This window comes from Pseudonaja textilis, chromosome 3 (genome assembly GCF_049901715.1).
Source record: "Pseudonaja textilis isolate UNSWEBS1 chromosome 3, rPseTex1.2, whole genome shotgun sequence".
In the NCBI taxonomy this organism is placed as follows: Eukaryota; Metazoa; Chordata; class Lepidosauria; order Squamata; family Elapidae; genus Pseudonaja; species Pseudonaja textilis.
In genome coordinates, this window is record NC_141992.1 from 63,596,196 (window position 1) to 63,623,534 (window position 27,339).

A 27,339-nucleotide genomic window follows, 5' to 3' on the forward strand; every position below is an offset into this window, starting at 1 on the left:
CTTTCTTTCAATGTCATAAAGAATGTTGCCTTTATTATTGGCAGGTCTATACTGACAAAACTGTGCAAAATAAAAATAATAAAATCTTATTTGTTATTTATATTTATTTCCTTATAATTTGAATTTCTATGATCGCCCACTCATCAAAGATTTTTTAGTAACTAGATATTACTGTATATACTGTATAGATATGAATATTAACTCGAGGTTCTTTTTGTTCAGAGAATTATTTTCATGCACTGATTTTACAAAATAAAGATGGTAAAAAAGAACTAGTGCAGAATTTTGAAATTTTCATTTCAGGATCAAAGCCAAAAACAGAAATAGACAAAATTTGGGAGGAAAAAAGGGAGCAACCCAGAACACTTTAATTTTGTAGGCCTAGTTACAGTAACAGGACATAATATTTCAACTTTTTAGAAAACACTATAAAAGAACACCATGTGCACCAATTGTTGGATACTAGAAAGAATGTTTTACCCATATATATATATTAGCTGATTATTGAAATTGACTTCAAAGACACATCATTTATGTTCCAACAGTCCTTAAGATCAAGGAAGGTCTTTCAAGTGGCCAGGGCACTTTCTGGAGTGGTCTTCTCAAGGACACCAATCACCCAGAGGTTCTGACCAGTTCTGGAGAACCAGTAGCGGAAATTTTGAAGAGTTCAGAGAACCAGTAAATGGAGACCTCTGACTGAAGATTTTACAGTATCCTTCCCCTGCCACTCCCACCAAGCCATGCCCACAGAACCGGTAGTAAAAAAAAATTTGAATCCCACCATTGCAATCACCCCTTCTCCCTAGCAAATTTCTAGAACACCAGGAAAGTCTTCCATTATACAATCCAGATTTCTGGTTTATCAATTGCTATTTTTTATTTTTGTTTTAAAAAGTTGGGTTTTTTTCTGCTGCTTTTTTGTAGTTTATATTTACTCATTTAGAATGATTTAGCCTTTACTTCTTGTAAATTATTCACACCATTAGGTGAGATATAAATTCCTACATACATCATGGCCATGGATGCTGCATCGTGGCAAAAGATGCTGCGTGTTTTCTATATGGGTCTTAAAGGCAATGGGCTCTTTTCATGTTAACATTAGGCTATTCCAAACATTTTTTTAAAAAACCATAATACAGATTATCGATCTAGTCAATACCATTTTACTAGATTCATCCATTACTCAATGCAGGCAAGGAATAGGTTGTGATTTTGAGGTAAGGAAAAAAGTAAGTGCATGATCTGATGCTTTGATCAACATGACAAAAGCCCCTTTGCATCATTATCCCCCAAGTCACAACAAAGGGGCAGAATTTACAATAACATGGTGTGACGCTGCTTTTATCATTTGTGCATCCTGTCCTGTGGACGTTTCTGTGAAGAAGATCTGTCAAGCCCATGTGTGCATTCATTTGGAGGCAAATTGCATTCAGTATAGTGATAATTGATGATAATTACCACTACATTTTAACTGAATCCTCTGGCATTCAGCATCCTTTACAGAGTCGACTATAATAATCCTTCAATGTAATGCCTGCAAATTCCACAGTATTGAGTACTGGCAAATTTCTACTGTAAGTCCTGGTAGGCAAAGGCATTTTTATTTTTTGCTACAGTTTTCCACTAGAGGACGAGCTAAGCTAGCTTTAGTTGCATCATGATTTTTTTTCAAGATATTTCATTTCAGCTTTGGGGGAAGGGAAGTGTTCATAGTGCTTATTGATCTTAAGGTTAAAATCAGACAAGGTGAATAATGACAACTTTTACTAAAGCAACTTATTATTAGCCAGACTGATGGAATTTACTGCACATCTAATACTCCCCCCTTCAGTAATTTTTAAGAGAAGTCCTCTCAAACAGGGCAATAATATGTTGCATTGGAAACGGATTTTACTGTTCTCAACTGCTCCAGTTTCCCACCACCTAACTTGGTGGTTTTAATATGCTACTTGTCTATAGATTAGGCCAGGGGTTAGGCAACTTTAAAAGATTAAGCCAGCTGAGGAATTCTGGGAGTTGAAGTCTACAAGTCTTAAAGTTGCCAAGTTTGGAGAGCCGTGCTAAGGTGAGAGAATTGTCAAGTTTAGTCTTTGTGTTGGAAATCATTGGATCAGTTTCTTTCTCTTGGCTTTCTTTCTTTCATAACTCATGCGCTACACGGTTTGTTTAGTGAGATAGTATTCCACCACGGGCTTAGTTTTGAGACATGTGGCGATGCAAAGATTGCCTTCGTTTGCCTTTCGGATTTAGTGTTGGCAGAATGTGCCAAATAACCCAGATGCTGGAGCAGCTCCAGTGGGTTGCCCTCCAGAATTGCTAGCCAAATTCAGTTTTGGCTAGGAATGCTGGGAGCCGCCATCCAACACATGTGGAGAGCCTGAGGCTAGGAAGAATGGCTGCTCTTTGGGGACATTACCTTGAAGGTCATTGAATCAGCTGAACAGCTTGAGAGTGTAGAACCCAACATTTATTTGCAGCTTTCTATGTTAATGCATATGGGAGTGTAGCTTTTAGCCATCATTTTTAATATGTAACTTCCTGCAACATGAGATGTGTTTTATTCATTTGTGATATGTTTGGTGTCTTTAATCTCTCCAACTTTTTTTCTACATCCCTGGCTGACAGTATCACACACTCACTAAAGTGGCACCTTCTCTTTTGGGAACTGGAGATGTGCCTGATTGTTTTATTTCTGGAAGAGCCACAAATAACTTTAATCATATGAAATGTGTTTCCAATGCCATTGTCAGCATAACTAGAATAGATATAATGCTTCAGTAATCTTGCTAGATACTGGGAAGGAAAATATTTGGCCATTTTTATTAGAGAATGGTCAGGCTTTGGGTTGGAGAAATTCCTGGTGGCTGGTTTACATGGCATATTAAATTAAAGGAAGATTTCTTATTGTCAGTTACTTCTCTCTTCTCTCCAATTGCTTTAGAAATCAAAGATTTAGATCCTAGAGATGCAGTGACTGAGTAGGCAAACATGACAGCCAATATGTGCTAAGCAATAACTCACTCTGCTTGGATGCTGGAAACTATTTTATTGAGACAGACAACAGGGAAAAATGAATTGCCATTTTCTTTAGGGCCCTGTGCGGTGTACATTTTGTTTTCCCTAAGTGAATTCATTGGTAGGTTCAGCATATTATTTTTGAAAGCTTTGCCATACAGTGAGATCTGGCTTGCAAACTCAATTTGAACAGATGGTAAGAATGCTGAATTCATATAGCCCAAAGGAAGCCCAAGCTGAGTTTGTGTCATCTTCATTACTCATTGAGGTTACTACTATTCAGTTCTATTTCTATATTTTATCCTGTTTTAAGTCTAATCTTAGCAAAGCTAAGGTTCAGTCAAATCAAATCTTTATTACAGTGATAGTCAGTATAGGGAATCAATCTGCTTTATGACACCATAGAATATGGTAAAGTAATAATTATTTTAGAAAACTCTTTGCTTATTTATTTTCTCAGTTTATTCTCTAGAAAACTGGCTGAGGCTTCTAGAAGTGATGGAATTAATTCTGGCAACATTAACCATTGGACACATGGAATGATGTGGAATTAGCAACTTTTTAAAAAACAGGCAAAGTTGTCTTGTTATATATTAAGATACTTCTCTGTTTTATTCTGTCAACTGTGTACGGGTATTTTTGTCATGCATTAGTTCAAATATGTCCTAAAATTATCAAGGGTACCTATTTTCTATAATGCAGTTGCATATTGGACTGTTTGTTTGCAGCATTGCTCAATATATATTGTAGAATGCCAAACCAGGGAAATTCCTACTGGAATCTTACCATCCATTCATTAAAAAATAAAGTTGTAGCTTATAGTAATTTATTCTCAGATTTCTGATTAAGGAAAACTAGACCACCCCCCCCCCAAAAAAAAAACTGATGAGGCCTTCTGCTTATGACCAAATTAGGTAATCCAAGTTCCGATTCTGAAAAATCTCTCCATAACTGATATTTCTCCAAAATATCATTTCAATAGGCTGGCTAAAGAAATATCAAGAATTCATGGAAAACAAGTCTATTAAGGATAATTTGTTTTGAAGTCCCAATATTATCCCAGGTTGGGTACAGCATGGCTTTAATTAGTCATTGTAGAGAATCAATTAGAGGATATATTTTTGTCTCCCATTTGCAAGCACCATGAAGTCATCTGCGTGGTAGGATCCAACATATCATAGGTCTGTCTGACTTGTACATACATATCAGATGAATTCATTGCTACATATGGTCGGGTTTTTTTTTTTTGTAGTCAAATTTACACCTGTCAAAATAGTGTTAATATTAGTGAAATCCAGTATCTATATCCGGAGACATCCCATATGTTAAATGTTGCACTTGGAAGAAAAGAGGGGAAACCATTGGGATAAAATTGATGCTCTTGTTTATTTTGACTTTCCCTTCAATAATGCTCTCCCTAACTCCTAAATATCACAACCACATGTAGACAAAACAAGCAGCAATTAAATTCATGCTCTTATACCTTCAATTTCTAATATATGGGCTTTATAACAAAGAGATCAATTCTAGTAACCAAACTTTGTGGACTTTGGCATGAACACAAAAATCTTGTTTAAATATGTCCATCTATCTTGAAATGTCTGCTACTGAGAACACAGTTTGATTGGTTCCCCCCCGCCATTTTGTTTGTTTTTCTTTTTGTCAATGATTCATAGTACCAAAGAACATTCGAGACACAAGATACACTCCAAATAAAAAAATAAAAAAATCAGGCCACTCCCAAGTGGGTACTCAAAGAGTTTTTTTTTAAAAAAATGAAAATCATTTGGTTTTGCTAAAAGAAAATGAAGATCCATTCAAATAATATACTTTTTCCTATAATTCTCTCAATAGCTTACTTGCTATTATGTCAGAATACAGATGCGGCACAGAGTAAGCTAACCGGATTGCCTTCCCAGAGGTAAGTCTATCTCTATGTAATTTAAGATGCTACCTGTCATATAGAAATTGTTATCGGGTCAGTACATCAATTCAAACTCGCATATGAGCCATGTGGGTACCATTATCTTAAAGCAGCTAACAAAAAATGGTTGATACAATTGTCCCATCACTATGGACCAGTAACACAAATCATTTTTTGAGTCTCATAATTACATCTGTTTAAGACATTTCCTCATGAGCCACAATTTGTTCTTCAGACAATTCTGTTCTTCATTCCATGCATACTAAATCAAAATGAACTTGTAACCATATTGCAAGCTATTCTATATGATTTTCTGGTTATTTTTTTTTTTAAAGCAGGGACAAATACTATCCTCAAAGTTAAACTCCATTAAATTTTGTGGAACTTAGTTCCAAGTAAAATATATATATAGGACATTTCCCCTAATTTGAAAGTTTGTTCCAGAAATCCTTATTGAAATTAAATGAAGAACAGAATGTTTTTATTCTAGATAGAGTGATCACGTTGAACAAGGGAAAAACATAATGAAGGTGAACTTCAAACATTTTTGGAAAAGAGAAAGCAAGAATACTGTTTGGATTATTAATATATGATTTCTGAATTTTCAGGATTGATTCATTTATTTCTGCAATAAGTACAGATGGCTTATTTTTTTGTCATTGCATTCATCTACTGCACCCCTTCCCAGCCAAATGTGTAGTAATTTCAGCACTTTGTGCTCTGCGCAAGCGACAGCACAGAGCAGAAAGTGGAGAGGGAAGAATAAACATAAAATAAGCAATTAGATTAATTTTTTAAAAACGATCCTCTCTAACTTCCTGGTTCTGAAATTGAAACTGACCTATAAAAACAGTGAGGTATGATCTAGTACACCCCATTGGTATCTATACATACATCTCTTGGGCTTTAGAGTAGGGGCTTTCTTTTCCAGCTTTGGAAAAATACTGCCATTGTTCTAATTATTACCTCATTATTATTAGTAGTAGTCTTCCTGCTTACAAAAAATAAATCTCCGAAAGAAAATGTCTGCTTGTCATCTGACATTGTGGATTATAACCTGTGAAATCTCACGTCATATTAAATTTGCTGGTCTTCAAGGTGCCAAAGCACCTTACATTCTCCTAGTCTGTCAGTCATAATGATAATAGAAGGTAAGTAATAATGACAGGTTGTGTGTTAGCAATGTGACAATAACAAGCATTGCTCAGAGCTTCTACTTCAATAAATAATCAAATTGGATGTATCTTATTAAGGAATACATTGGATACAGATCAGAATCCTATCTCACTCTGTGCTTCTTTTAGAGAACATACCCTGAAGAAATTCACACGCTGACCAGGCAATTGTGAATCACTGAAAAAAAGTAGCTATTTTAATTGTCTACGGCAGGACATTTACTCTGATAATAAAGTAATGTTGCTCCAAAGAACAACATCACTTTATTATCACAATAATCTACTTGTTATCATGTCAAATAACTTGTTCAAAATTTTGTCTACTTTGCCAGGAAAAGAGACTGCCTAGTCTGAAGTAGAGATCTTTAGCAATATTGTATTAACTTTGGAGTTATAAGTTATTCTGGATCAAACCTGACTTTATATTACTAAGGGTTTTTCTTTCAAAAGGAATGTGATGCACACAATTCTGAATTAGATGAGCATATATTTATGTTTTAATTAATATACAAGGATGTTTATTTAATCAAATATAAATTAATTCATGTGAGTATAATTATATTTAATTAAGTATTCAGAAAAACAAAATTAAGGGTAATAGTATGCATTTTATAGTTTCTCTGTTTTAGCACATCAAAAGTTTTTATTTCGTAGCAACTTTTGGAGGCCTCCGAATTCCACAATATTTTCAAGTGATCACATGCTTCCCATGGACATTTGGCACTATGCCTTCGATTTAACACAAAATTCTGAGATCTTCTATGCCAGTGGTGGGATTCAAATTTTTTTACTACCGGTTCTGTGGGTGTGGCTTGGTGGGCATGGTAGTGGAAGGATACTGTAAAATCTCCATTCCCGTCCCACTCCAGTGGGGAGGTTACTACAAAATCCCATTCCCTCCCCACACCACTAACCTGCTTTCCAGCTCCGTTCTCCTGTGCAGGGCAACAAAAGAAGACCCAGCCAATCAGCTGGGACTCGGGAGGCAGAGAATAGATGGGGGAGGGGCCAGTCAGAGGTGGTATTTGCCGGTTCTCTGAACTACTCCAGATTTCCACTACCGGTTCTCCAGAACTGTTCACAACCTGCTGAATACCATCTCTGTTCTATGTTGATCTTTAGTCCTTCCAATACCAATAGATTTTTAATTTTTTTTGTCAAAGAATAAAAGTTTTTGCCTGTGCAATATTTCATGTGAGGAGAGGAGAAAGGTAGGGTTGAGACTATAATTGCAGCTTGTCAAGGAACACAACCCTGCAGGTTCACATACATCCACAGTCGTGTGCACATAGTCTCACTGTTAAATAATTAGATCTAATTTTAATTTCAGTCTGGTGTTATAATAACATTTTTTCTTTGGAGGAAATAATAATGGAAATTGGTTGTCTATCCAGCTTTTCCAAAGTTATGTAGGTCCTAATTGGTCTGGATCTGGAGAATGTTGTAGGCTACCATGGCATTGAAAAGCTTAAGTAATCACTACTGAAGCATTTTTATGTTAGAATTCTATTAATTCTGACTAACCTCGAATATTACTTTAGATGTCATGTCTAATACTGTAAATAAGTGGACAGGAGCAACACTGAGTGAGAAATGGTCCATATTGCAATGGACCAGTGGTGGGATTTTTTTTTTTTTTACTATCGGTTCTGTGAGTGTTGCTTGATGGGCATGGCAGGGGAAGGATACTGTAAAATCTCCAGTCAGAGGAGGTAGTTGCCAGTTCTCTGAACTACTCAATGTTTCCGCTACCGGTTCTCCAGAACTCGTCAGAACCTGCTGAATACCACCTCTGGAATGGACAATCCAAGGATCACATTTTAAGTAGCTATTTTTAAGATTTCCAATAAATATAGAAGCCATGGTGGTGACATAGTTATAAAATCAGAAGAAATGTAATAGTTATATTTTTTAAAAAAAAACCTATCTTAATTATTGTGGTATAGCATTTCTGTTTTGTTTCAGTGAAACTGCTATGAGAACTTCTTTTGATTTTAGATAGGTCAAACTATGGACATACATCATTACTTCACATATATCTCAGCTGTAGACGAAAATAGACAACAAAGAAGGAAAGGGGGGAAAGAGAATGGAAAGTTTAAGATTGGGAAAAACAACTCAAAAAAAATAGAGTGAAAAATAAGTATAAAATCAGAAAGCAACAGAAGAGGGAAATGCAGAAGAGAGAATTAGAACTAGAGAGACAAGGAGGTAAAAAGGGGAGGGAGAAGATGAGAGGGAAGAAAGAAAGGAAAATAAGTTATAAAGGACAGAAGCAAAATATAGAGAAACAGGGCCTATTTAGAGATAATGAGTGAAAACTTAATGGAAAAAGGGATTCTGCAAAGGTACATAAGATAGTATGGTTATATTAGAAGCAGAAATAATTTTAGAAAATATGAAACAATGTATGATTAAAATGTCTGATAAAATAGCTATCATAATTCAGTGGAATGCTTGTCAATAAATAAATGTAACAAAAGGTATATTTAATGATTTATAAAACGTATGTGAAGAGAAATAAGGGAAAAATTAATTATGGAGATTATATGTATTTTTAAGGAAGTATGATATTTAATTGAAAAGAAGTGTTAAAGATGTTATGGTTTTAATTATTATTAATGATAGAACTGAACTGGAATGGAATGAGGGTTTATAATTACATATATTTACAATCTTTCTTTTTTTAAAAAAGAATATAGTGTGTATTATAGTGTAAGAATGTGCCAAGCAGAATTCAATTGGAAGTTATGTAATATGTATTATATTGAAGGTCATAAACTTAAGGTATATATTGAAGTATAAATAAGAGTTGAATTGATGTAATTAAAAGATATAAAGGTGTCATACTCTAATTAGTAACTACTTGTTTAATGAGAAAAGATAATATGAAATTGAAACAGAACAGACAAAAGTATAAATATAATGATTTGAACTGAGATGAGATAATCAAAATAAAATTGACAAAATTAAAAGAGGGGAAAAACTATATAGAAAATGTAAAATAGTATAAGATATGGAATAGAATACATAAGGGAACATGAAATTGAGTTTTGTGTCTGTATAAAAAAGTTCAACCCGGGACCACGCTATTTTCAAAAATGATGTTTTACTTGTATTTTGTGTGTGAAAACCCAAATAAAACTTTATTTAAAAAAATAGACAACAAAGTATTTTCCAAAGTGTGAGTTTCTGTTACTTATTCAATTTTGGAATTATGATGTGGTGAGAAGGTATTTAGAAAAACATTCACTTTATTTAATGTATGTTTATTTATTTGCTATATTTATATCTCACTTTTGCTCCATAACCTCACAGCACAGTACACTGCACACTATCATATATCTCAACTTAGACCCACAAGTACCACTTTGGAAGGTAGTTTATTGAGAAGATGCTTCCAGGCCATAATCATCTAATGAATTTCTGTCGCTGAGGCTGAATATATCTTTTATACTGTATATTAGCTTCACTCTAGTATTGCCATCCTAAAAGGCATTACCAAGATGTGAACTTAGAACTTTCTATAACGTAAAATAAATTTTGCTTGCAATGATGGTAAAATGAATTTTCTTAAATAAATAATGTATATGGCCATTGACTTGTGGTTCAATCAAACATAGCCAACTGGAATTCATTTTATCCTGAACACAACAGAAGAATGTAAAAGGGTAGAAACTAAAAAAAACCCCTAAAAATAGCTCACCACTGTTTTCTGCCAGAGTGCAGACAAAACACAACTGTGTAGCAAGCATCTACCTACAAGATTCCTTGAATGTTTGTAACTGTCCTAGAAATTAACTTACCCATGCTTGAGTCTGACATACTTAATAGATATTAAATCCAGCCCCACATTGCAATCAAGAGTATTCTATTAAAATTGATTTTCACAGAGTAGATGTGCAAAATGGACACTATTATTCAGTATTGCTAATTATTTTCATTCTATTACAAGATCACGAAGACAAGCTGGGAGACCTATTCCCATTGATTGTCACCTGAGCACATGGTCACAATGGACAGAATGCTTTCCTTGCCAAGAAAAACGAGTAAGGGGTTCCAATCTTATGCAACTAATGTCTTGCTATATTTTGCTTGCAATGATAGTAAAAGCATAGCTCAGTACAGGGTCAATATTCAATTCCATGACAAAAAGCCCCAAACAAAACAGATTTAGACAATGAAGGAGTTTGAAATCCATGTAATTCTGCTCTGTTTTGGATTGGGTCTAATATGCTGCTCTGTAAGGGAACAAAGATATCAGAAAAGAATGTAGGGAATATTTTGCTGGATTTGTGTGTGAGTGTGTGTGTATGTATGTGTACACACACAAATATATATAATTGCATGTTTTTGAGTCAGTTTTGACTTCTGGCAATTGCCTGGACTAGTCCCTGCAGTTTTCTTAGCAACATTTCAGAAGTGGTTTCCCATTGCCAGTTGCTGAGAGACTCATCTAGTTGGCTGCATGTCAAGGACAGGATTAAAACACATAACTCCTGGTTTCTAGTCTCATACCTTAATTGCTGCACTAAACTGGCTCTCTTTGATTGATACACTAAATATCTAGATATTTATTTTTCAGTGATTTCATTTATATTATACCCAATCTGTCCAGTACTTCTGGCAGTTTATAGCCAGGGACAACTGTCAAAACATCCAGGTAATGTAATAAATAATTAGATAGTTACAAATCCATAGCAATGCAATGGTAATAATAGTGTAAAGATTATTATCACATAAACAATCATGATAATGATATTGCTGGGGAGGAATCATAACCTTAAATAGTGTTTTATGGCGATGTTACTCACTATTAAACGCTATCCAGAAGACCTCTTAACTAACTTCTGAAGCATTGTAATAGGGCAAGCTTTACCTCCAAGTAAAAGCTAAGTCTGCAGAAAAGTGTGGCTTCATTTCACAAAAATGAAGTATAAACAGGATTTTCTCCTGCGATGAACTTGCAGTGCAATGTCACACACACCAGCCTCCACTACTAAACTGATAGCTTTCATATATTCACCAATTGTTTTATCTAGAATTCCAGATCATGGATTTGTGTTATTTGTGGACTGATACTGAGTTATTTTATCTTCTTGAAACAAGAGAGCAATTGGATTTGAAAAAAGGCCCTGCAATTTATGTTGACTGCAATCAGGCTTTACCTCTGTTTTTTTTTTTAATTATCTCTGAATGTTTCATCACTGCATACTGCAAGCTGTGCTTTAAGTAATTCCCACTGTATTGAGAAACACTCAATTAGTTCTACATTCTTAATGGCGACATAATTAATGCTTCCCCTTCTTGGGTGAGATTATTTTGTGGGATTCTAAATGTTTAATTCCACATTTTTAAGAATCTGTATATAACTATTTTAATGTACTCTACAGTTCAGATCAAGGCAGCTAGTACAACCAGCCAAATATAAAGGAAGAATGTGCAATGGTAATCTTTGGGACAGAGAAGCTTGTGACCCGAGAGAACCATGTGTGGTGGATCAAAGCTGTGGAAATGACTTTCAGTGTCAGGAGACAGGTGAGTCTGGTTCCGTTTCAGTCTTCCTCATTCTGATGCCCTTTGGATGGCTTCAGTTTCCATAATCCCCATTAAATGAGGCATGAGTGTCTAGAGGTGACCAGTCTTGAAAGATACACTGATGATGAGATTGCTTTGAAGAAAGATTTTTGCTGTTCATTTTTGTTATTGTTGAATCAAGAACAAAGAATAAAACCTTATGTTTCATTTCTGTACGCTCCATAGTCTCGTTCAGCAATGATGCACTTTTTAGGCTTGGTATTCAGAATTCAGAAAATGTCTGCATTGACTCTGCTGGTGAAAAATACAGTCCAACAGTATTTTTCAGAAAGTGTTGTCTTTTTGTTGATAGGCCTGTACTGCCCACCAGAGGCAGCTATAGGTTGCACGAGGCCTTCACCGTTGAAGTGGCTTTGGAGAATGTTCTTGCATGGCCTGTGCAGGCTCTGAATACTACACAAAAGCATGTCCCATTCTTGCATGATCTTCAAACCCTCCAAACAAGAGCATACCCCTCACATGATTTTTCAGAGGGCCCAGAGGCCATTTTAGAGTGCACGTTTATTTTCATGTCCCGAAGGTGCTTTTTTCAAGAGGCAACTGGACTTTCTTTTTTTTCTTTGAAGACGTTTCACTTCTCATCCAAGAAGCTTCTTCAACTCTGATTATTTTCACATGACTCCCGCAGCCTTAAAAAAAATCAAGACAAAACAGGGTGTGCCAATGAGAACATCGTTGTAGGGTGTTTTAGTCACTCAAAACATTATGCAGTGTCACTTTTGACACACATGTCATAGTTATACCATCACTGGTCTAGTTTATTCATAATACTGAGCCATAATAGTACTGGTGGCTTAGCATTATATATACTGTGCAGGCCCATTTATGTAAGTGCTAATTAGTTATTATCATGATATATAAGTCAGGAGATTATGATTTGGTCACAGAACACATTTAAACAACCTAGCTTAACAATATGTGCAAAGTCCAATGTTTCTTAGTAACATAAATGTACCTTTTCCGAAGGGAAGCAGCTATTCCACTTATGGTGCTTTTCATAAACACCTTTGGCTTAGGTCAAAGGTGTTAAAGTGTAAGGTGAGCAAGAATGTGAAAAAAATCTGTCTCAAATTATTTTTATATATGTGAGGAAAAGACCTTTAGACCCAACTTTAGACCAAGCAGAGAAATAGATAAATAATAATATTTGTACTTCAGGGCGTTGCATTAAACGTCACCTAGTTTGCAATGGAGAATTAGACTGCAGGGATGGATCCGATGAAGTTGATTGTGATGATGCTGTAAGTACTTGTGAATATCCAGATCCAGTCCCAGGAATTGAACTAGTTTCAAGAGGGTAAGTAAAATTCCCACCCTTGAGCATTTTTTTTATCACATAGAAACAAAAATCTTACTTCCAGTTTTGGTAAGTTTGCTTCCTGTGTGCAAATGTTTTCAGTTTTTCTACCTTCTTCTCATGGTCCCTGTGAATTTAGAATTTGTTCGGATGCTGTACAAAATAGTTGCAAGGTGGATACCCGGCCTTTCTCTTATAAAAAACCCAATGGAAGGAATTCCCTTCATCAGTTGGGATTTAGGCTGCTGACTATTTAAGATAGGGTTTCTAACCCCTGAACTGTGAACTGTTACCGGGCCGTAGCCCATTGGGAACCAAAGTGGTGGATGAGCATGTAAGGCTTCTTTTGCACATGCACAGGGCTTACGTTGTGCATGTGAAATATTCCCCCCTCCCACATTGCCGAAGCCGCTGCTGCTGTCAATCTGTGAAACCAAAATTGTTGGAGATCCCTGCTTTAAAGAGTTGACTGCATAAGGAAAAACAATACATTCAAACATGCCCTTTGGTCATTTCACAACTATGCACAAGATCTCTTATTCCATTCATCAATATTTCAGTGGCAAGCCAAAATGTTGTTCCTCATCAAATTAAGAAGCAGTTGAAAAATTTCAGATTTTTAAAAAACAGAACAGCATTAATTTTGTTTCTGCCTCATTTACAGTATGTGCCAGAAAAATGTTTATTTTAATTTATCATATTGTGCCATATTCTGAAATGAACATTTTAGAACTCAACCAAGTTAGGATAAAGACTTTATAAATGCCATAGGAATAGATTCTTCATCTAATCTGTTTTTATAACAGTCCATTTTGGCAAGAAGCCATTTCATGATCTAATTTCAAGATAGACTAAATTCTCTAGATCAGGGATGTCAACATCACGTCATCATGGTGGCATCATGTGACATATTCAGACTCCCCCCCTTTGCTAAACCGGGAGTGGGTGTGGCCAGCACATGACACATCCAGCCCATGGGCCGGGAGTTTGATAGCCCTGCTCTAAATAGATATTTTATTGTGTTTTAAATAGATATTTTATTGTGTTTTAAATACTGAGAATTGCATCTACAGAATTGCATTCAGTGCATCTACAACATCATTTTATCTGGGAGAAAATGTCTCTTAGTTTCTTTAAGAGTAAACACTGGTTTGACAGCTTATCATCCTCACTTGCACTCAGTATTAAAACGACCTCCATTCTAATCTGCTTTGGTGCAAACTCAGAACTTTTACAACTTGTACCAATTTATTGTGTTATCATCTATGTGTCTAGTCTAGAAATAAAAACCAATTAAATGTATTTAGAAGTAAAGAAACAGAGAATCACAGCTTTAATTGGCCTACAGCAGAATCATTCTCCAGATTTTTTTGAGAGTTTCTAGGATGCTTAAGAACTGGAATACTCTTTGCCACAGATCACACCAACACTGCTTACCTATCTGCCTTTCTTCTTCTTTATTAAAGATTCAACATCCTTACACAACAGCCAGCATTGTTAGTCTATGACCCTAAATATTTTGGAGGCCGGTGTGAAACTGTTTATAATGGAGAATGGCGAGAGCTGAAGTATGATTCAACATGTGAACATTTGTATTATGGGGATGATGAGAAATATTTCCGAAAGTCCTACAATGTTCACTTCTATCAATTTGTAGTAAGTATGTATCTAGGTGTATTTGTGTACTTAACATTATGGATTCAATAGCCCTGGACCTATGCAAGGAAAGACCTAATGCGGTAGAGTTATACATTGATTGGTATTAGGCAAGTTCCCTGCTTTGAGTTATATAAAAAAGGCATCATCATTTTCATCGAAGGCACCAAGAAGAAGGCTTACTCTGGACTGATTGATTTTAAATGAGATAATGATCTATTCCCTTGGTGTTTGTTTGCTTCTAATGTGGTAACTGAGGCCAGGATTTGGTCCCCTCCTGCTGAGGCCAGAATAAAAACTCTAAATGATCTATTGCAGGAATCAAATCAATTTTATGCCTTGTGCAATTTCATCTAGCATATTGCAAAGTCTAGCCTATTAGCACTATTATGTACCATATTTTCCCCAAAATAAGTCCCTGTCTTATATTTTTTTTGCCACCAAAAAAGGCACAGGTCTTATTTTGGGGGATATCATCCACTGACTAACTTTGCTTGTGTGTGTCACCCCTGGCCTCCTTTTCACTGTCAGAGGCCTTCAGGAATTTCTTCTGTGGCTGGCAAGGCTTCCCTGAAGCCTCTGCAGCTGATAACAGAGGTCCAGATCAATCCTAAGAGGCCTTTAGGAAAACCTTGCTTGTTGCAGAAGAAATGGGCTGGCAAGGCAGGTGTCGGGGATTGCGAGGCCTGGCTACAATTGTCTAAAGGTAAGTAGTAGGGCAGCTCCACCCTCCCATCTCCACCCCAGCTTAATTTTTACCTGTGCACTCTGGAATGGGCGGAATCTTAATTAGGGCTTATTTTGGTGGTAGGGCTTATATTGGGCTCACATGTAAAAATCAAACTAGGACTTACTTTCAGGTTAGGTCATATTTTTGGGGAAACGGTACTATTAAATCCAGGTGTGGTATAGTACCGCTTTATTCTGCACTTGAAATACAGCACCTGGTTTTGGTCACCATAATACAAAAAAGATATTGAGACTATAGAAAGAGTGCAGAGATGAACAACAAAGATGATTTGGGGATTGGAGGCTAAGCCATACAATAAACTGTTGTAGGAACTGGGAATATCTAATGAAGAGAAGGCTAGGGGGTGAAACGACAGCAGTCTTCCAATATCTGAGAGGCTGTCACAGAGAGGAGAGGATCAACATATTCTCAAAAGTACCTCAGGGCAAGATACAAAGTAATGGATGGAAGCTCAGCAGAGAGAGATCCTGCCTAGAACTAAGGATGAATTTCCTGACAGTGATGACAATTAATCAGTGAGACAGCTTGCCTAGAGAAGTCCTGGGTGCTGCATCACTGGAGGCTTTTAAGAAAAGATTGGACAGCCATGTCCAGAATGGTATAGGGTGGACTAGAAAACCTCCAAGGTCCTTTCCAACTCTGTTACACTGTATTCTCATCAATATATCAGATTTGTAGACATGTGAATACCGCAATGGGCCTTTACTTTCAAGTTCAGTGGAAGATTAGTGGTATATATAAAGACTGGGAGTGAGGTGGGACAGGAGCATCTCCAATAGGATAAAAAAATTCAAAATCTTGCTTCTCCCCCTCCCTTGCTCATCTCTCTCTCTGTCTGTCTGTCTGTCTATCTGTCTGTCCTATCTATCTATCTATCTATCTATCTATCTATCTATCTATCTATCTATCTATCTATCTATCTATCTATCCATCTATCTGTCTGTCTGTCTGTCTGTCTATCTATCTATCTATCTATCTCTCTCTCTCTCTCTCTATCTATCTATCTATCTATCTATCTCTATCTAATTTATTTGCCAACCATCTTGTATCCAACAACTCTGGACAGCTTACAATATAAAAACATTGAGAAACATTAAAATAATCCATCACAAAAATGCAGCAGATAAAAACATTAACAGATAAAATCATGGACACAAGATGACAAAGAAGGGAGTCATACACAGAGAGGGGGAGATGGGGTAGAATTTGTATTAGTCAACCACTTCTAGTATGAAGCTCCCCCATTGGGTCCCCAAGTCATCTAGTTCTTATGAAGCATCAGGGTGCTCCAATCCCATTTTTATGGGGTTTTGATCATCTAGCTGCTACCACTATCTTGAGTTCTGATGGTGCAGTGGTTTGAAAGCAGTATTGCAGGCTAACTCTGCCTGCAGTTTGGAGTTTGATCCTAACGGGTCAAGGTTGACTCAGCTTTCTATCCTTCTAAGGTCAATAAAATTAGGACCCAGATTGTTACGGACAATAAGTTGACATTGTAAACCTTCTAGAGACTGTGTAAAGCACTATGAGGAGATATATAAATCTTAGTGTTATTGCTATTGCTGTTGCTATTTTATATTACACCCCCCCCCCAGAAGTCCCAATGAACCTGATCGTAATTTGCACACATGTGTACATTTAGCAAAGACCTCTCTTGCACTCACCAAAGATTAATCCAGAGTCCAACATCATCTGAATAACATTAAGACAATATCACATTGGTAGGCAGAAGCTAAAGTAGCAGATGTCTTTTTGTTTATTGTGATGACCAAATAACTTAGGAGAAAGAAATTGGTCCTGCAAAGGGCTCAGATAGGATAAATTATATGTGCATGTGCTGAAATTTTGAGCTTCTGGAGCGTCTAGGGTAGGGGTGGGAAAATTATGGCCCATTATGACCTGTGAACTCCAATCCTAGAATTCCTGAGCCAGCCATGCTAGCTCTGGAATTCTGGGAGTTGAAGTCCAAAAGTCATAAAGGGGCCATAGTTCCCTACCCCTTAACATTTTACCTATTCTAAGGTAAAAGAGAATCCATTGATATTAATCCAACATATTATCTTTTCATTTCAGGCTCAAGCTGACACTGGTGTCTCTTCAGAGTTTTATGATGATTCTGCAGATTTATTGAGGGCCATCAAAAAAGATACCTCTAGAAATGGTGGATTTACAGTTGGCATAGGACCTTCTAGTATTCCTGTGTCTCTGGAACTGGGCGCTACATTATCAAAGGCTTCAGGGACCCTGAACAATTTTACCCAATACAAAGAAAAGGTAATAGAAGAGCAAAAATCTCCTTTCTCAATCCTTGGGTTTTGTTTTTTTTATCAAATCACTAAGCTCACATTTCCCTCTTGAACCAGGAATGGTCATATCTTAATTTATGTGTGTAATTGCACACGCGAGATTATTAGTGCTGCTGTTGCTATTATTACACTGAAGTAAAAGGAAGCATTATAATGGAGAATAAAATTATGAAAAATGTTGCATACTGTCTCCCTCCCTCCTGCTCCCTTGACATTAAATATATAAATGAGAATGGTTGAAAAATATATAGAATTATTCATCAGGCAGCAGTTGTTGTCAGAGAAATTGTTCCAAGAGCAAGTCTATCTTTCCTTCATTAATGTAAGAAAACCGAAAGTTGCAGGAAGTCATTATTTTGCTTATGATTTAGGAAATCTTGGAAATCAAGAGATGGGAACAGCTTGGTGTTGATCAGTTTTTAAAAGGCTTGTATAGGAACTGGTTACAATCCAGGACTTTTGAATAATTTGCTTAGAGAAGCAACTAAAGAGGGGTTTTTGCCATAGGCTTGGGGATCCCAAAGTGGAATTAACACCAAGACAAATTCCTTGTGTGTCCAATAAATTATTCTATTCTATTCTATTCTATTCTATTCTATTCTATTCTATTCTATTCTATTCTATTCTATTCTATTCTATTCTAACCTGTCAAGTGGCTCATTTGATTGTTGATACTAAGGACATGGGTGGTTATGACTTTTTTATTTTATTTGTATTGGGGTTTTTACTTTTGTAAACTGCCTGGAATCACAGAGAGTAAGTTGGGCAGCCATATAAATTTTCATAGATAGATAGATAGATAGATAGATAGATAGATAGATAGATAGATAGATAGATAGATAGATAGATATTTGCATATTATTATAAGACCATGTTTCAAAAACTAAGTTTAACTTGTTTCTGACTGCTAGCTAGCTTTCTACTTACCTCCAAGAGAAAAACTTGTTGCTGTCTGCTAACTAACTAGTTACTTACCTTCCATGCAAAAACTGGGTATACAGGTAGTCCTTGTACAACAGTGACTGTTCAAAGTTACAAAGTGAAAAAAAATGAATTGTGACCATTTTTCACACTTACATCTGTTGTAGCAATCCCAAGGTCACCTGAGCAAAATTAAGATGCTTGGGTCCTAACCCTAACCTTAACCCCAACCCATGTTTTTAACTGAACAACTACAGAGATTCACATAACAACGGTGGCAAGGGAAGGCATAAAATGGGGCAAAACTCACTTCACAAGTGTCTCACTTAGCAACAGAAACTTTGGGCTCCATTGTGTTTGCAAGTCGAGGGCTTCTGCCCGTTTGATAACTAGCTATCCACTTACCTCTCATGCTTTATCTACAGAATGTAGGATTTATTCGAGCCAAAACCAAAGTACAAACAGCTCGTTTCAAGATGAGACGTGATAATATATACTTGGATGAAGACATGTTGCAGTCTCTGACAGAGCTCCCAGAGGAATACAATTATGGGATGTACAGCAGATTTATTGATGACTATGGCACCCATTTCATGACATCTGGAACCATTGGAGGCATCTTTGAATACATCCTTGTTGTGAACAAAGACCTAATGATGAGCTCAGGTTTGCACGTTTATTTTATATATTGTTCAGGGAGGGAAGTTGATACATCAAAGCACATCTATATGCTTAAAGCCATTGGTCCAGGATTGGTGTCTTATATTTCTATCTGAAAACGCTCCTTGCTCTTCAATTTATTATTAAAAAATGATGCCAAAATGAAGGACAGGGAAAGAAAAAGAAAATACAGATACGAAGCCCTAGTATTTGATGGCCAAGTTGACTAGTAGGGGAGAAGGCATCTGTTCTGCAGATCTATGTATGGAAATGTAATGCATATGGATAGCCACACTAATGATTTCTATCTTTGGCAAAAGAGAAGCCGTGTTTCCAGGGATCTCATGGCACAAAGTGCTCACCTGTCCTGTTTTATTACGTGTGGGAGAAGAGCACCTTTATTTATTTTATTTGGGCCACTGCATTTGTTTCCCCGAGACTGTCTTGCCTACTTGAACCCAGAAGGCCTTGCAGTGGGCAGTCCAATAATCTTCTGCTTCTCTTTATTCTTGGGATCATTCCGATCAGCTGCAGACCTAAGCAACATTTTGGGGGGACCTAAACCCCCTAGATTCTGCCCGAATGCATTATGCCATGACCATCAATTGCAGATCTGAAGTCAATGCACTGCTATTCTTTTACAAATCAGTTCAAGGCGTTCCAGATTTAAATTTCAGCAGCTTAGTATAGATTATATTTACAAGGCTGCTAACTGCGTCCACAGCTACATTAACAATGAGAAATTGATTGTTGGTTGCTTATTGCATTGGAGGTAAATGACAGTTTGAATTAGTCAAAAACCTGTGAATTATTCCACACAAACAAAGGAAATTTGCCCAGATCCAGGGGAGGCAAACTGTGTCCATAGCAGAAAACATATGCACAATAGAGACAGGCACCAAAATGCCTCAATCCACCACTCAGCCTGTATTTTTTCAAAGGGGCATATATATTCAGCTTGCATTGCTAGGAATATTTGAACCTCGGCTAAATAGTATAAACAATTTTGTCAAAATATAAAGTCTTATCCTTCTATAATAACTTGAGACTGTATATTTGGAGATAAATCTGTTTTGCTCTATGATTTTTGGATAGGTGGGAAAAACTGTTATTGATCATAAAACTTATGTTCTGGATTACCATGTAGGTAGTCCTCGATTTACAATAATTTTGTCAGAGTGTTTGCAGCGTGACTACTATTGTGAGACAACCCAGGAGCAAAACACAGCATTCAGAGGCTTCTTCTTTTAACGGTGGTTTATAGACAAGACTGCTATAGACATACATACATGTCAGTGGTGGGATTCAAAATTTTTATTACTGGTTCTGTGGGTGTGGCTTGGTGGGCATGGCAGGGGAAGGATACTGCAAAATCTCCATTCCCACCCCACCCCACTAACTTGCTTTCCAGCTCCTGTGCAGGGCAACAAAAGACGACCCAGCCAATCACCTGGGACACAGGAGGCAGAGAATAGATGGGGGTGGGAACAGTCAGACGTGGTATTTGCCAGTTCTCTGAACTACTCAAAATTTCTGCTACCAGTTCTCCAGAACTGGTCAGAACCTGCTGAATACCACCTTTGATACATGTGTTAGGCAAATACCTGGCAAGCAAGCAATCTTCAACTTTACATGGACATCTACAATGGAGATAGAACAAAAGGAGAGAGATACTCCTTCTCATGGCTTCTCATATGTAGACAGCTTTTTAAAGTGGCAATAACCCTGCTGACCCATCCTCAGTCTTAAAGCGGCAATAACCCTGCTGACTCATCATCATTGCATCAGCAATTACAGCAGCTTTACAGCAGTTGGTCAGCTATTAAATCCTCAATACCTTAACACATTTGTTTAATGACCTTTTTAAGGTTACACCAGCACTAAAGAAAGTGACTTATGAATGTTTTTTGATCACATGACCAAAATTTGGACACTTGATAATTGGCATGATCTTATGATAGTGGCAGTGTGTCAGGGTCATGTGATAACCTTTTTACAACCTTCCAATAAGCAAAGTCAATGGGGATTCACTTAACAGCCGTATTACTAACTTAACAATTTCAATCATTCACTTAACAACCATGTCAAGAAAGGTCATAAAACAGAGCAAAACAGACTTAACTATCTTGCCTAGCTCAGAAATGTTGGGCTCAGCTGTGGTTGTAAATTGAGGACTACCTATACGAATTAAGAAGTTTTGTGATAGGAAGAAGTGGCTCTGGAGAATTGCAATGTTCAAGTCTCACATTTCCAAGGGATGCACTGAAGAGCTGAGCAATCTTGATGATTATGAGATGAAGAGACCTTGTTACTTCACATGGAATAATGCATGGAATAAACTACAGAGAAGAGCAATCAGGATGATTAGGGGACTGGAGACTAAAACATACAAAGAATGGTTACAGGAAGTGGGCTTGGCTAGTCTAGTGAAGAGAAGGACCAGGTGAGACATGATAGCGGTCTTCCAATATTTGAGGGGCTGCCACAGAGAGGAAGGAGTGAAGCTATTTTCTAAAGCACCTGTAGGCCAGACAAGGAATAATGGTTGGAAACTGAACAAGGAGAGATTTAACCTGGAAATAAGGAGAAACTTTCTGACAGTGAGAACAATCAACCAATGGAACAGCTTGACCTCGGAAGTTAAGGGATCTTGAGACCTTCAAGAAGAGATTGGGCTGCCATTTGTCAGAAATGGTGTAGGGTCTCCCACCTGGGCAGAGGATTGGACTAGATGACCTACAAGGTCCCTTCCAACTCTGATATCTGTTATCTGTTCTCCCTAAAGAGCATATTTTTTAAAAGGGAAGGATGATGGGTCTTGGGGAACAAAGATGCAGTAGAGAAAGGAATGACAGTGTGGGATGAAGTTACTGGAGATTTTTCTGCTTAGATTTCAATCTTGAGTAATATTCCCATGAGTTTAATATTCCTATGAGTCCCCCAAACTTATACTTAAGCCTCAGCTTTCTTGCTTAAAACTGAGGTTATCCAGAAATGAAGTCGGCATCACTCTACACAAAGCATGTAGAGCACGGGTGTCAAACTCGTGGCATCACTTGCTGTCATGTGACGTTTCGCGATGCTTTCCCCATTCGTGGAACTGGAGTGGGCATAGCCTGTGCGTGACGCATCCGGCCTATGGGCCGCCAGTTTGACACCCCTGATGTAGAGGCACTCCTTGACTTATGATCCCAATTTTATGACTTTTTTTTGCCACAGTTGTTAAGTGAATCATGCACCCTTTAAGTAAATCTGACTTTTGCTTGTCAGGAGCCAACTGGAAAGGTCGCAAATGGCAATCGCATGACCCTGAGATGCTGCTGCAGCTGTTGCAAAGACACACAGAGCACCCAGATTTTGATCAAGTGACCATGAAGATGTTACGATGGTCATGAGTGCAAGGACCAGTCATAAATCACACTGTCATGTCTATATACTTTTCTGCAGACTCATGGATGGCTGAAGAGCTTTTCAGAGCAGAAGTGAGGAAAGGCATTTAAATGAGCATTGTACTCTGTGGATTTGTTTGCATTTTGAGCATTTCTTGGCAGCCTCTTCATTACTCCAGCCACCCACATAAATGATATCTTATTAGTGCAAGCTGTCACGCAACATGTGCTGTATATCCTTGCACACACATGATACTGAAGAGCTATGGAAAAGCTACGGAAAAGGCTATTGTGTTTTTTTCCAGTAGTGCCCAGAGTTACCTTGTGGTGAGATGGGTGGCCTATAAATTTTATAAATAAATAAATGATAATAAGTGCAGAGCTTGCAATAGTGAATAGTGTCCATCCAGTCAGGCTGTGGATTCAGTGGACTTTAATACTCGCAAGCTTGTGTCTCTCCTGGTCTCAGAGAGTGGCCAACAGAGAGACCAATGTGCCATTCAAGCAGTGGTAGGATTCAAATTTTTTTACTACTGGTTCTTCTGGGCATGGCTTGGTGGGCGTGGCAGGGGAAGGATACTGTAAAATCTCCAGTCAGAGGTGGTATTTCAGAGGTGGTATTCAGCAGATTCTGACCAGTTCTGGAGAACCAGTAGCGGAAATTTTGAGTAGTTTGGAGAACCGGCAAATACCACCTTTGATTGGCCCTGCCCCCATCTATTCTCTGCCTTCCAGCTGATCGTCTGGGTCTTCTTTGGTTGCCTTGCACAGGAGAACGGAGCTGGAAAGCAGGTTAGTGGGGTGGGGAGTAAATGGGGATTCTGCAGTACCTTCCCCTGCCCTGCCCACCAAGCCATGTCACACTCACCAAGCCCCGCCACAGAATCGGTAGTAGAAAATTTTGAATCCAACCACTGTGGTATTTGCCGGTTCTCTGAACTACTCAGAATTTCCACTACCGGAAATTTCCAGAACTGGTCAGAACCTGCTGAATACCACCTCTGCATTCAAGGCTGCAGAAAGCAAAGCTGTCAAGAGAAGGAGAATACATCAGCCAGCAACATCTCAACAGAGCCATTCCTTTATTTATTTTACATTTTGCTCCCTGCCTTTCAGAAAGGATGTGATTTATACAAGAAAGTAGGCCCCATGGAAGGAGGAGGGAAAAGTTGGAGTCCTAAAACAGACAACAAAAAAATGCACCCTGGGAGAAAAATATTTTTTGCTTTTATGTAAGATACTTGTATAATTTTCACCCACAGCAGCAGACTATAAAAAGAGAGACACATTTATCAAACTAGTGCTATAGTTAAGTGCCTTGTTGAGTCAGGAGAAGCAAATCTGTGGTTCAATGAATGTCGGCCTTTTGTTTTAGTGCTGCTCACAGTGTCTGAAAGCAAATGTTTCTCTAGAATTATGGGCTTGTTTCCCTTCTTCTGAAAATGCTGATGATGGATGCAATCACTATCAAGCATGGATGACTCAATGAAGCGAAGGCAGAGATATACTCTGAAGGGATAGTTTGGCAATCTTTGCCTTGGCAGGCATGTTAATTGCCAAATGATGCTTAAAAATAGGGGCATGTTTTAATGAACCTAATATGCAAGTTTAGGCTTCTACTGCTTTACTCCTTCAATGACAAAACAAGCCTTTTCTCTCCAAGTTTAACTTTCCTGTCAGTAAGACTTATTGTGTGTTGTCTTCGGTGTGCCATACCGACACCATGAGCCCTGGTGGCACAGTGATTAGAATGCAGTGCTGCAGGCAAACTCTGCCCACAGCCAGGAATTCAATCCTGACCAGTTCAAGGTTGACTCAGCCTTCCATTCTTTCCGAGGTTGGTAAAACGAGGAGCCAGATTGTGGAGGGCAATAGGCTGACTCTATAAACCACTTAGAGAGCGCTGCAAAACACTATGGAGAGGTATATAAGCACGGGTGAGCTTCAAAAATTTTAGCAAAGGGTTCTCTGCCCGGTTGCTGGGTGGGCGTTGCCATGGTTGGCGTGGCCTAGTCAGCCTTCTGCACTGTAGCGTTCACAATGGACTAATCTGAAGTCTTCACTCTGGTCGGTGTTTCTATCGGGAACACGGACTGTTCCTATTGGCTGATGCCGTTTGACAGCCAGCTATAAAAGGAGCTGTCAAACGGCATCAGCTGTTGCCCGCCAGCTGGCTGCCTTGTTAGCGCGGCAGCCGCGGCAACCCTTTATTGTGTCAATAAAGTTACAGCTGAAGTTCGCTCTGAGTTGGCCTCAGGTTATTTCCACCGCTTTACAACATGCACCACTGGGCGGGGGGGGCGGGGGGGATTTTGTCTTCCCCAGGCTCTGGAGGTTTTCTTTGAGCCTCCAGGAGGGTGAAAACAGCCTCCCTGGGCTCTACAGCTCTCTGGAAGCTGGAAATGGGCCCATTTCTGGCCTTCCTGAACTTCCGGAAGGGTCATTTTTTGCCCTCACCAAGCCTCCGTGTGTGCCCTGCACTTACCTGCATCCAAAATGGGCCATGTGGGGACTCTTGGGAGGGGAGGAGAGGGGTGGGCAGTGCCAGCCAGGAGTAGGATTTGGGGGTTCTCCGAACTGCACACAATCTTAGCTAGGGGCTCTCCTGAACCTGCATATAAGTCTAAGTGCTATTGCTGTTACTATTGTCCTTTGCCTCAGGCAGCAGAATTACTTTAGCATGCCTTTTGAACTCAGGAATAAAGGATTTGTAACATGTTTAGTAGCTACAGTAAGCTAGGAATTGCTGATCGATGGAGGTAAGGTAGCTTTCAAAAGCATCATATGGTGGTCAGGTAGGTCTGCGTTGGTCTTACTGATCCCTGCTGTGCATGGAGCCCCAATTTCTTACAGTAGGGTATAGACCAAGGGGCTTCAAACTTGGCCAGTTGAAGACTTATGGACTTCAACTCCCAGAATTCCTGAGCCAACGTGACTAGAGGAGGAATTTTGGGAGTTGAAGTCTACAAGTCTTAAAGCTGTCAAAGAAGACTCCTGCTATAGACAGTGAAAAAAACTTCATGATCTAACTGAGTCACTGGTCTGATCCAGCAACACTTGTTTTTAGTTTTTATGTTATTACAGTATCTTACAATCTTCTTTATGGATGTGGTGCAATTAAAATTGGGCAGAAAAATTTTCTAGAATGCAACACCAGCAGTTCGCTGGTTCATGTAGATCTTTCATGTCATTACAGACATTGTATGGTATTTTATTTATTATTAAATGTATATACCACCCATCTCTCAAAGCAACTGTTTATATACCAGTTCCTACAGGCATTCAGATACAATCAGTATGTGTTTAAGAAACTAAATACGTAAATCAAAATAACTAGAAAAGTTCCTACAGGCATTCAGATACAATCAGTATGTGTTTAAGAAACTAAATACGTAAATCAAAATAACTAGAAAAGTAGGGAGGTATATAGATAGAAGGACAAACAGACAGATGGGAATTTCTTTTGGACATATTAAGTTTTTTGACCCTGACTAAGTCTTTATATTTAAAAAAATATTTGTTTCAATTCATATATATATATATATATCAAGGCATACATAGACAACACTTTATTTTAGCATTAGTGATTTTATTGCTTGTTTTGTTTCATTTATTGAAAATTGTTTTAATTATTTTTTGTGGAGGCTTTTTAAGGCTTCTTTGGGGAGAAGAATTTTATGGGAGAAGAAAAAGAGAGAATGAAGCAAAATATGCATGTTTTGTATGTATTAGATTTTGGACTAAGTCCAAAAGTTAGCTATCTACATTTATCTACCTGTCTTCTGGTGAAAATTCAATTTCCCTTGATGTTGAGTCAAGTGATCAAAAGCAGATGCTGTGTTTGTATTCATTCCAATTTTCACTTGTGTGTATGTGTGCGCGTGTGTGTGTGTGTGTTATGTACACTGCTACATACATACACCCTTATTTTCTTTAATTTGGCAGTGCTTTCTATGAATTCTGCAAAACTTTTAGCAAAAAGAAAAAAGAAAGAAAGATGGAAATTCATTCTGAAGGAGGGTTTCTTCATCTGAAACAATGAAAGAATGGAAACAAATATACTTACGAATCCTTGGGAGTTGCACAAAGATTATCTTTGATTTTTTTTCTTTCAGAGCAAATCATTATTCTTGTACGGTTTCACAGAAGAGCAGTGCCATTTGTTTGTGATTTCTAATTATACAACAGAAAGAGACTTGCTCACACTGTGATTAATTCAAAAATTAAAACCAGAAATCCATCTAATTTGTGTACCATATTTAGCCCCCTGGAATTACAATAAGACAATAAGTAATCTTGTTTTCTCTTTTCCTGCACTGCCAATATATTTTGTATGCTCATCATTTTATGAAATCTACTACATACCATTGATCAAAGTAGGAGCAACTCTCTCATGACTACCAATAACAAACTGTATTGACAGGCCTTTGCTGCAACTAATTATTTAAGAGGTACTAGAATATACTGTTGAAACACTGAGAAAAGAACTAATCATTTCTTTTTGTTTAAAGTAAATAGATTTCACCCAGGTGTGTTGTTAAACAGTGGTGGAGTAGTTAAATAGAAACAATACTATGGATTTATTAATATTCTGTCAATTGGCAGTAAATGAATATAAATTCAGCAGCTGGGCAACTTTGTTCT

The 27,339-nt window shown here is 37.7% G+C and overlaps 1 protein-coding gene across 1 annotated transcript in view; it reads left to right on the forward strand.

Annotated features, from left to right (window-relative positions):
- The first annotated feature begins 4,690 nt into the window (after window positions 1-4,690).
- Window positions 4,691-27,339, forward strand: part of C8A (complement C8 alpha chain) — a 38,384-nt gene continuing 15,735 nt past the window's right edge. Inside the window, exons 1-7 of the mRNA XM_087929971.1 lie at window positions 4,691-4,939; window positions 10,073-10,166; window positions 11,511-11,655; window positions 12,874-13,012; window positions 14,479-14,668; window positions 17,493-17,693; window positions 19,072-19,312. Coding sequence (XP_087786097.1) covers window positions 4,824-4,939; window positions 10,073-10,166; window positions 11,511-11,655; window positions 12,874-13,012; window positions 14,479-14,668; window positions 17,493-17,693; window positions 19,072-19,312 — 1,126 coding nt within the window. The 5' untranslated portion in view covers window positions 4,691-4,823. The remainder of the gene's footprint in view (window positions 4,940-10,072; window positions 10,167-11,510; window positions 11,656-12,873; window positions 13,013-14,478; window positions 14,669-17,492; window positions 17,694-19,071; window positions 19,313-27,339) is intronic.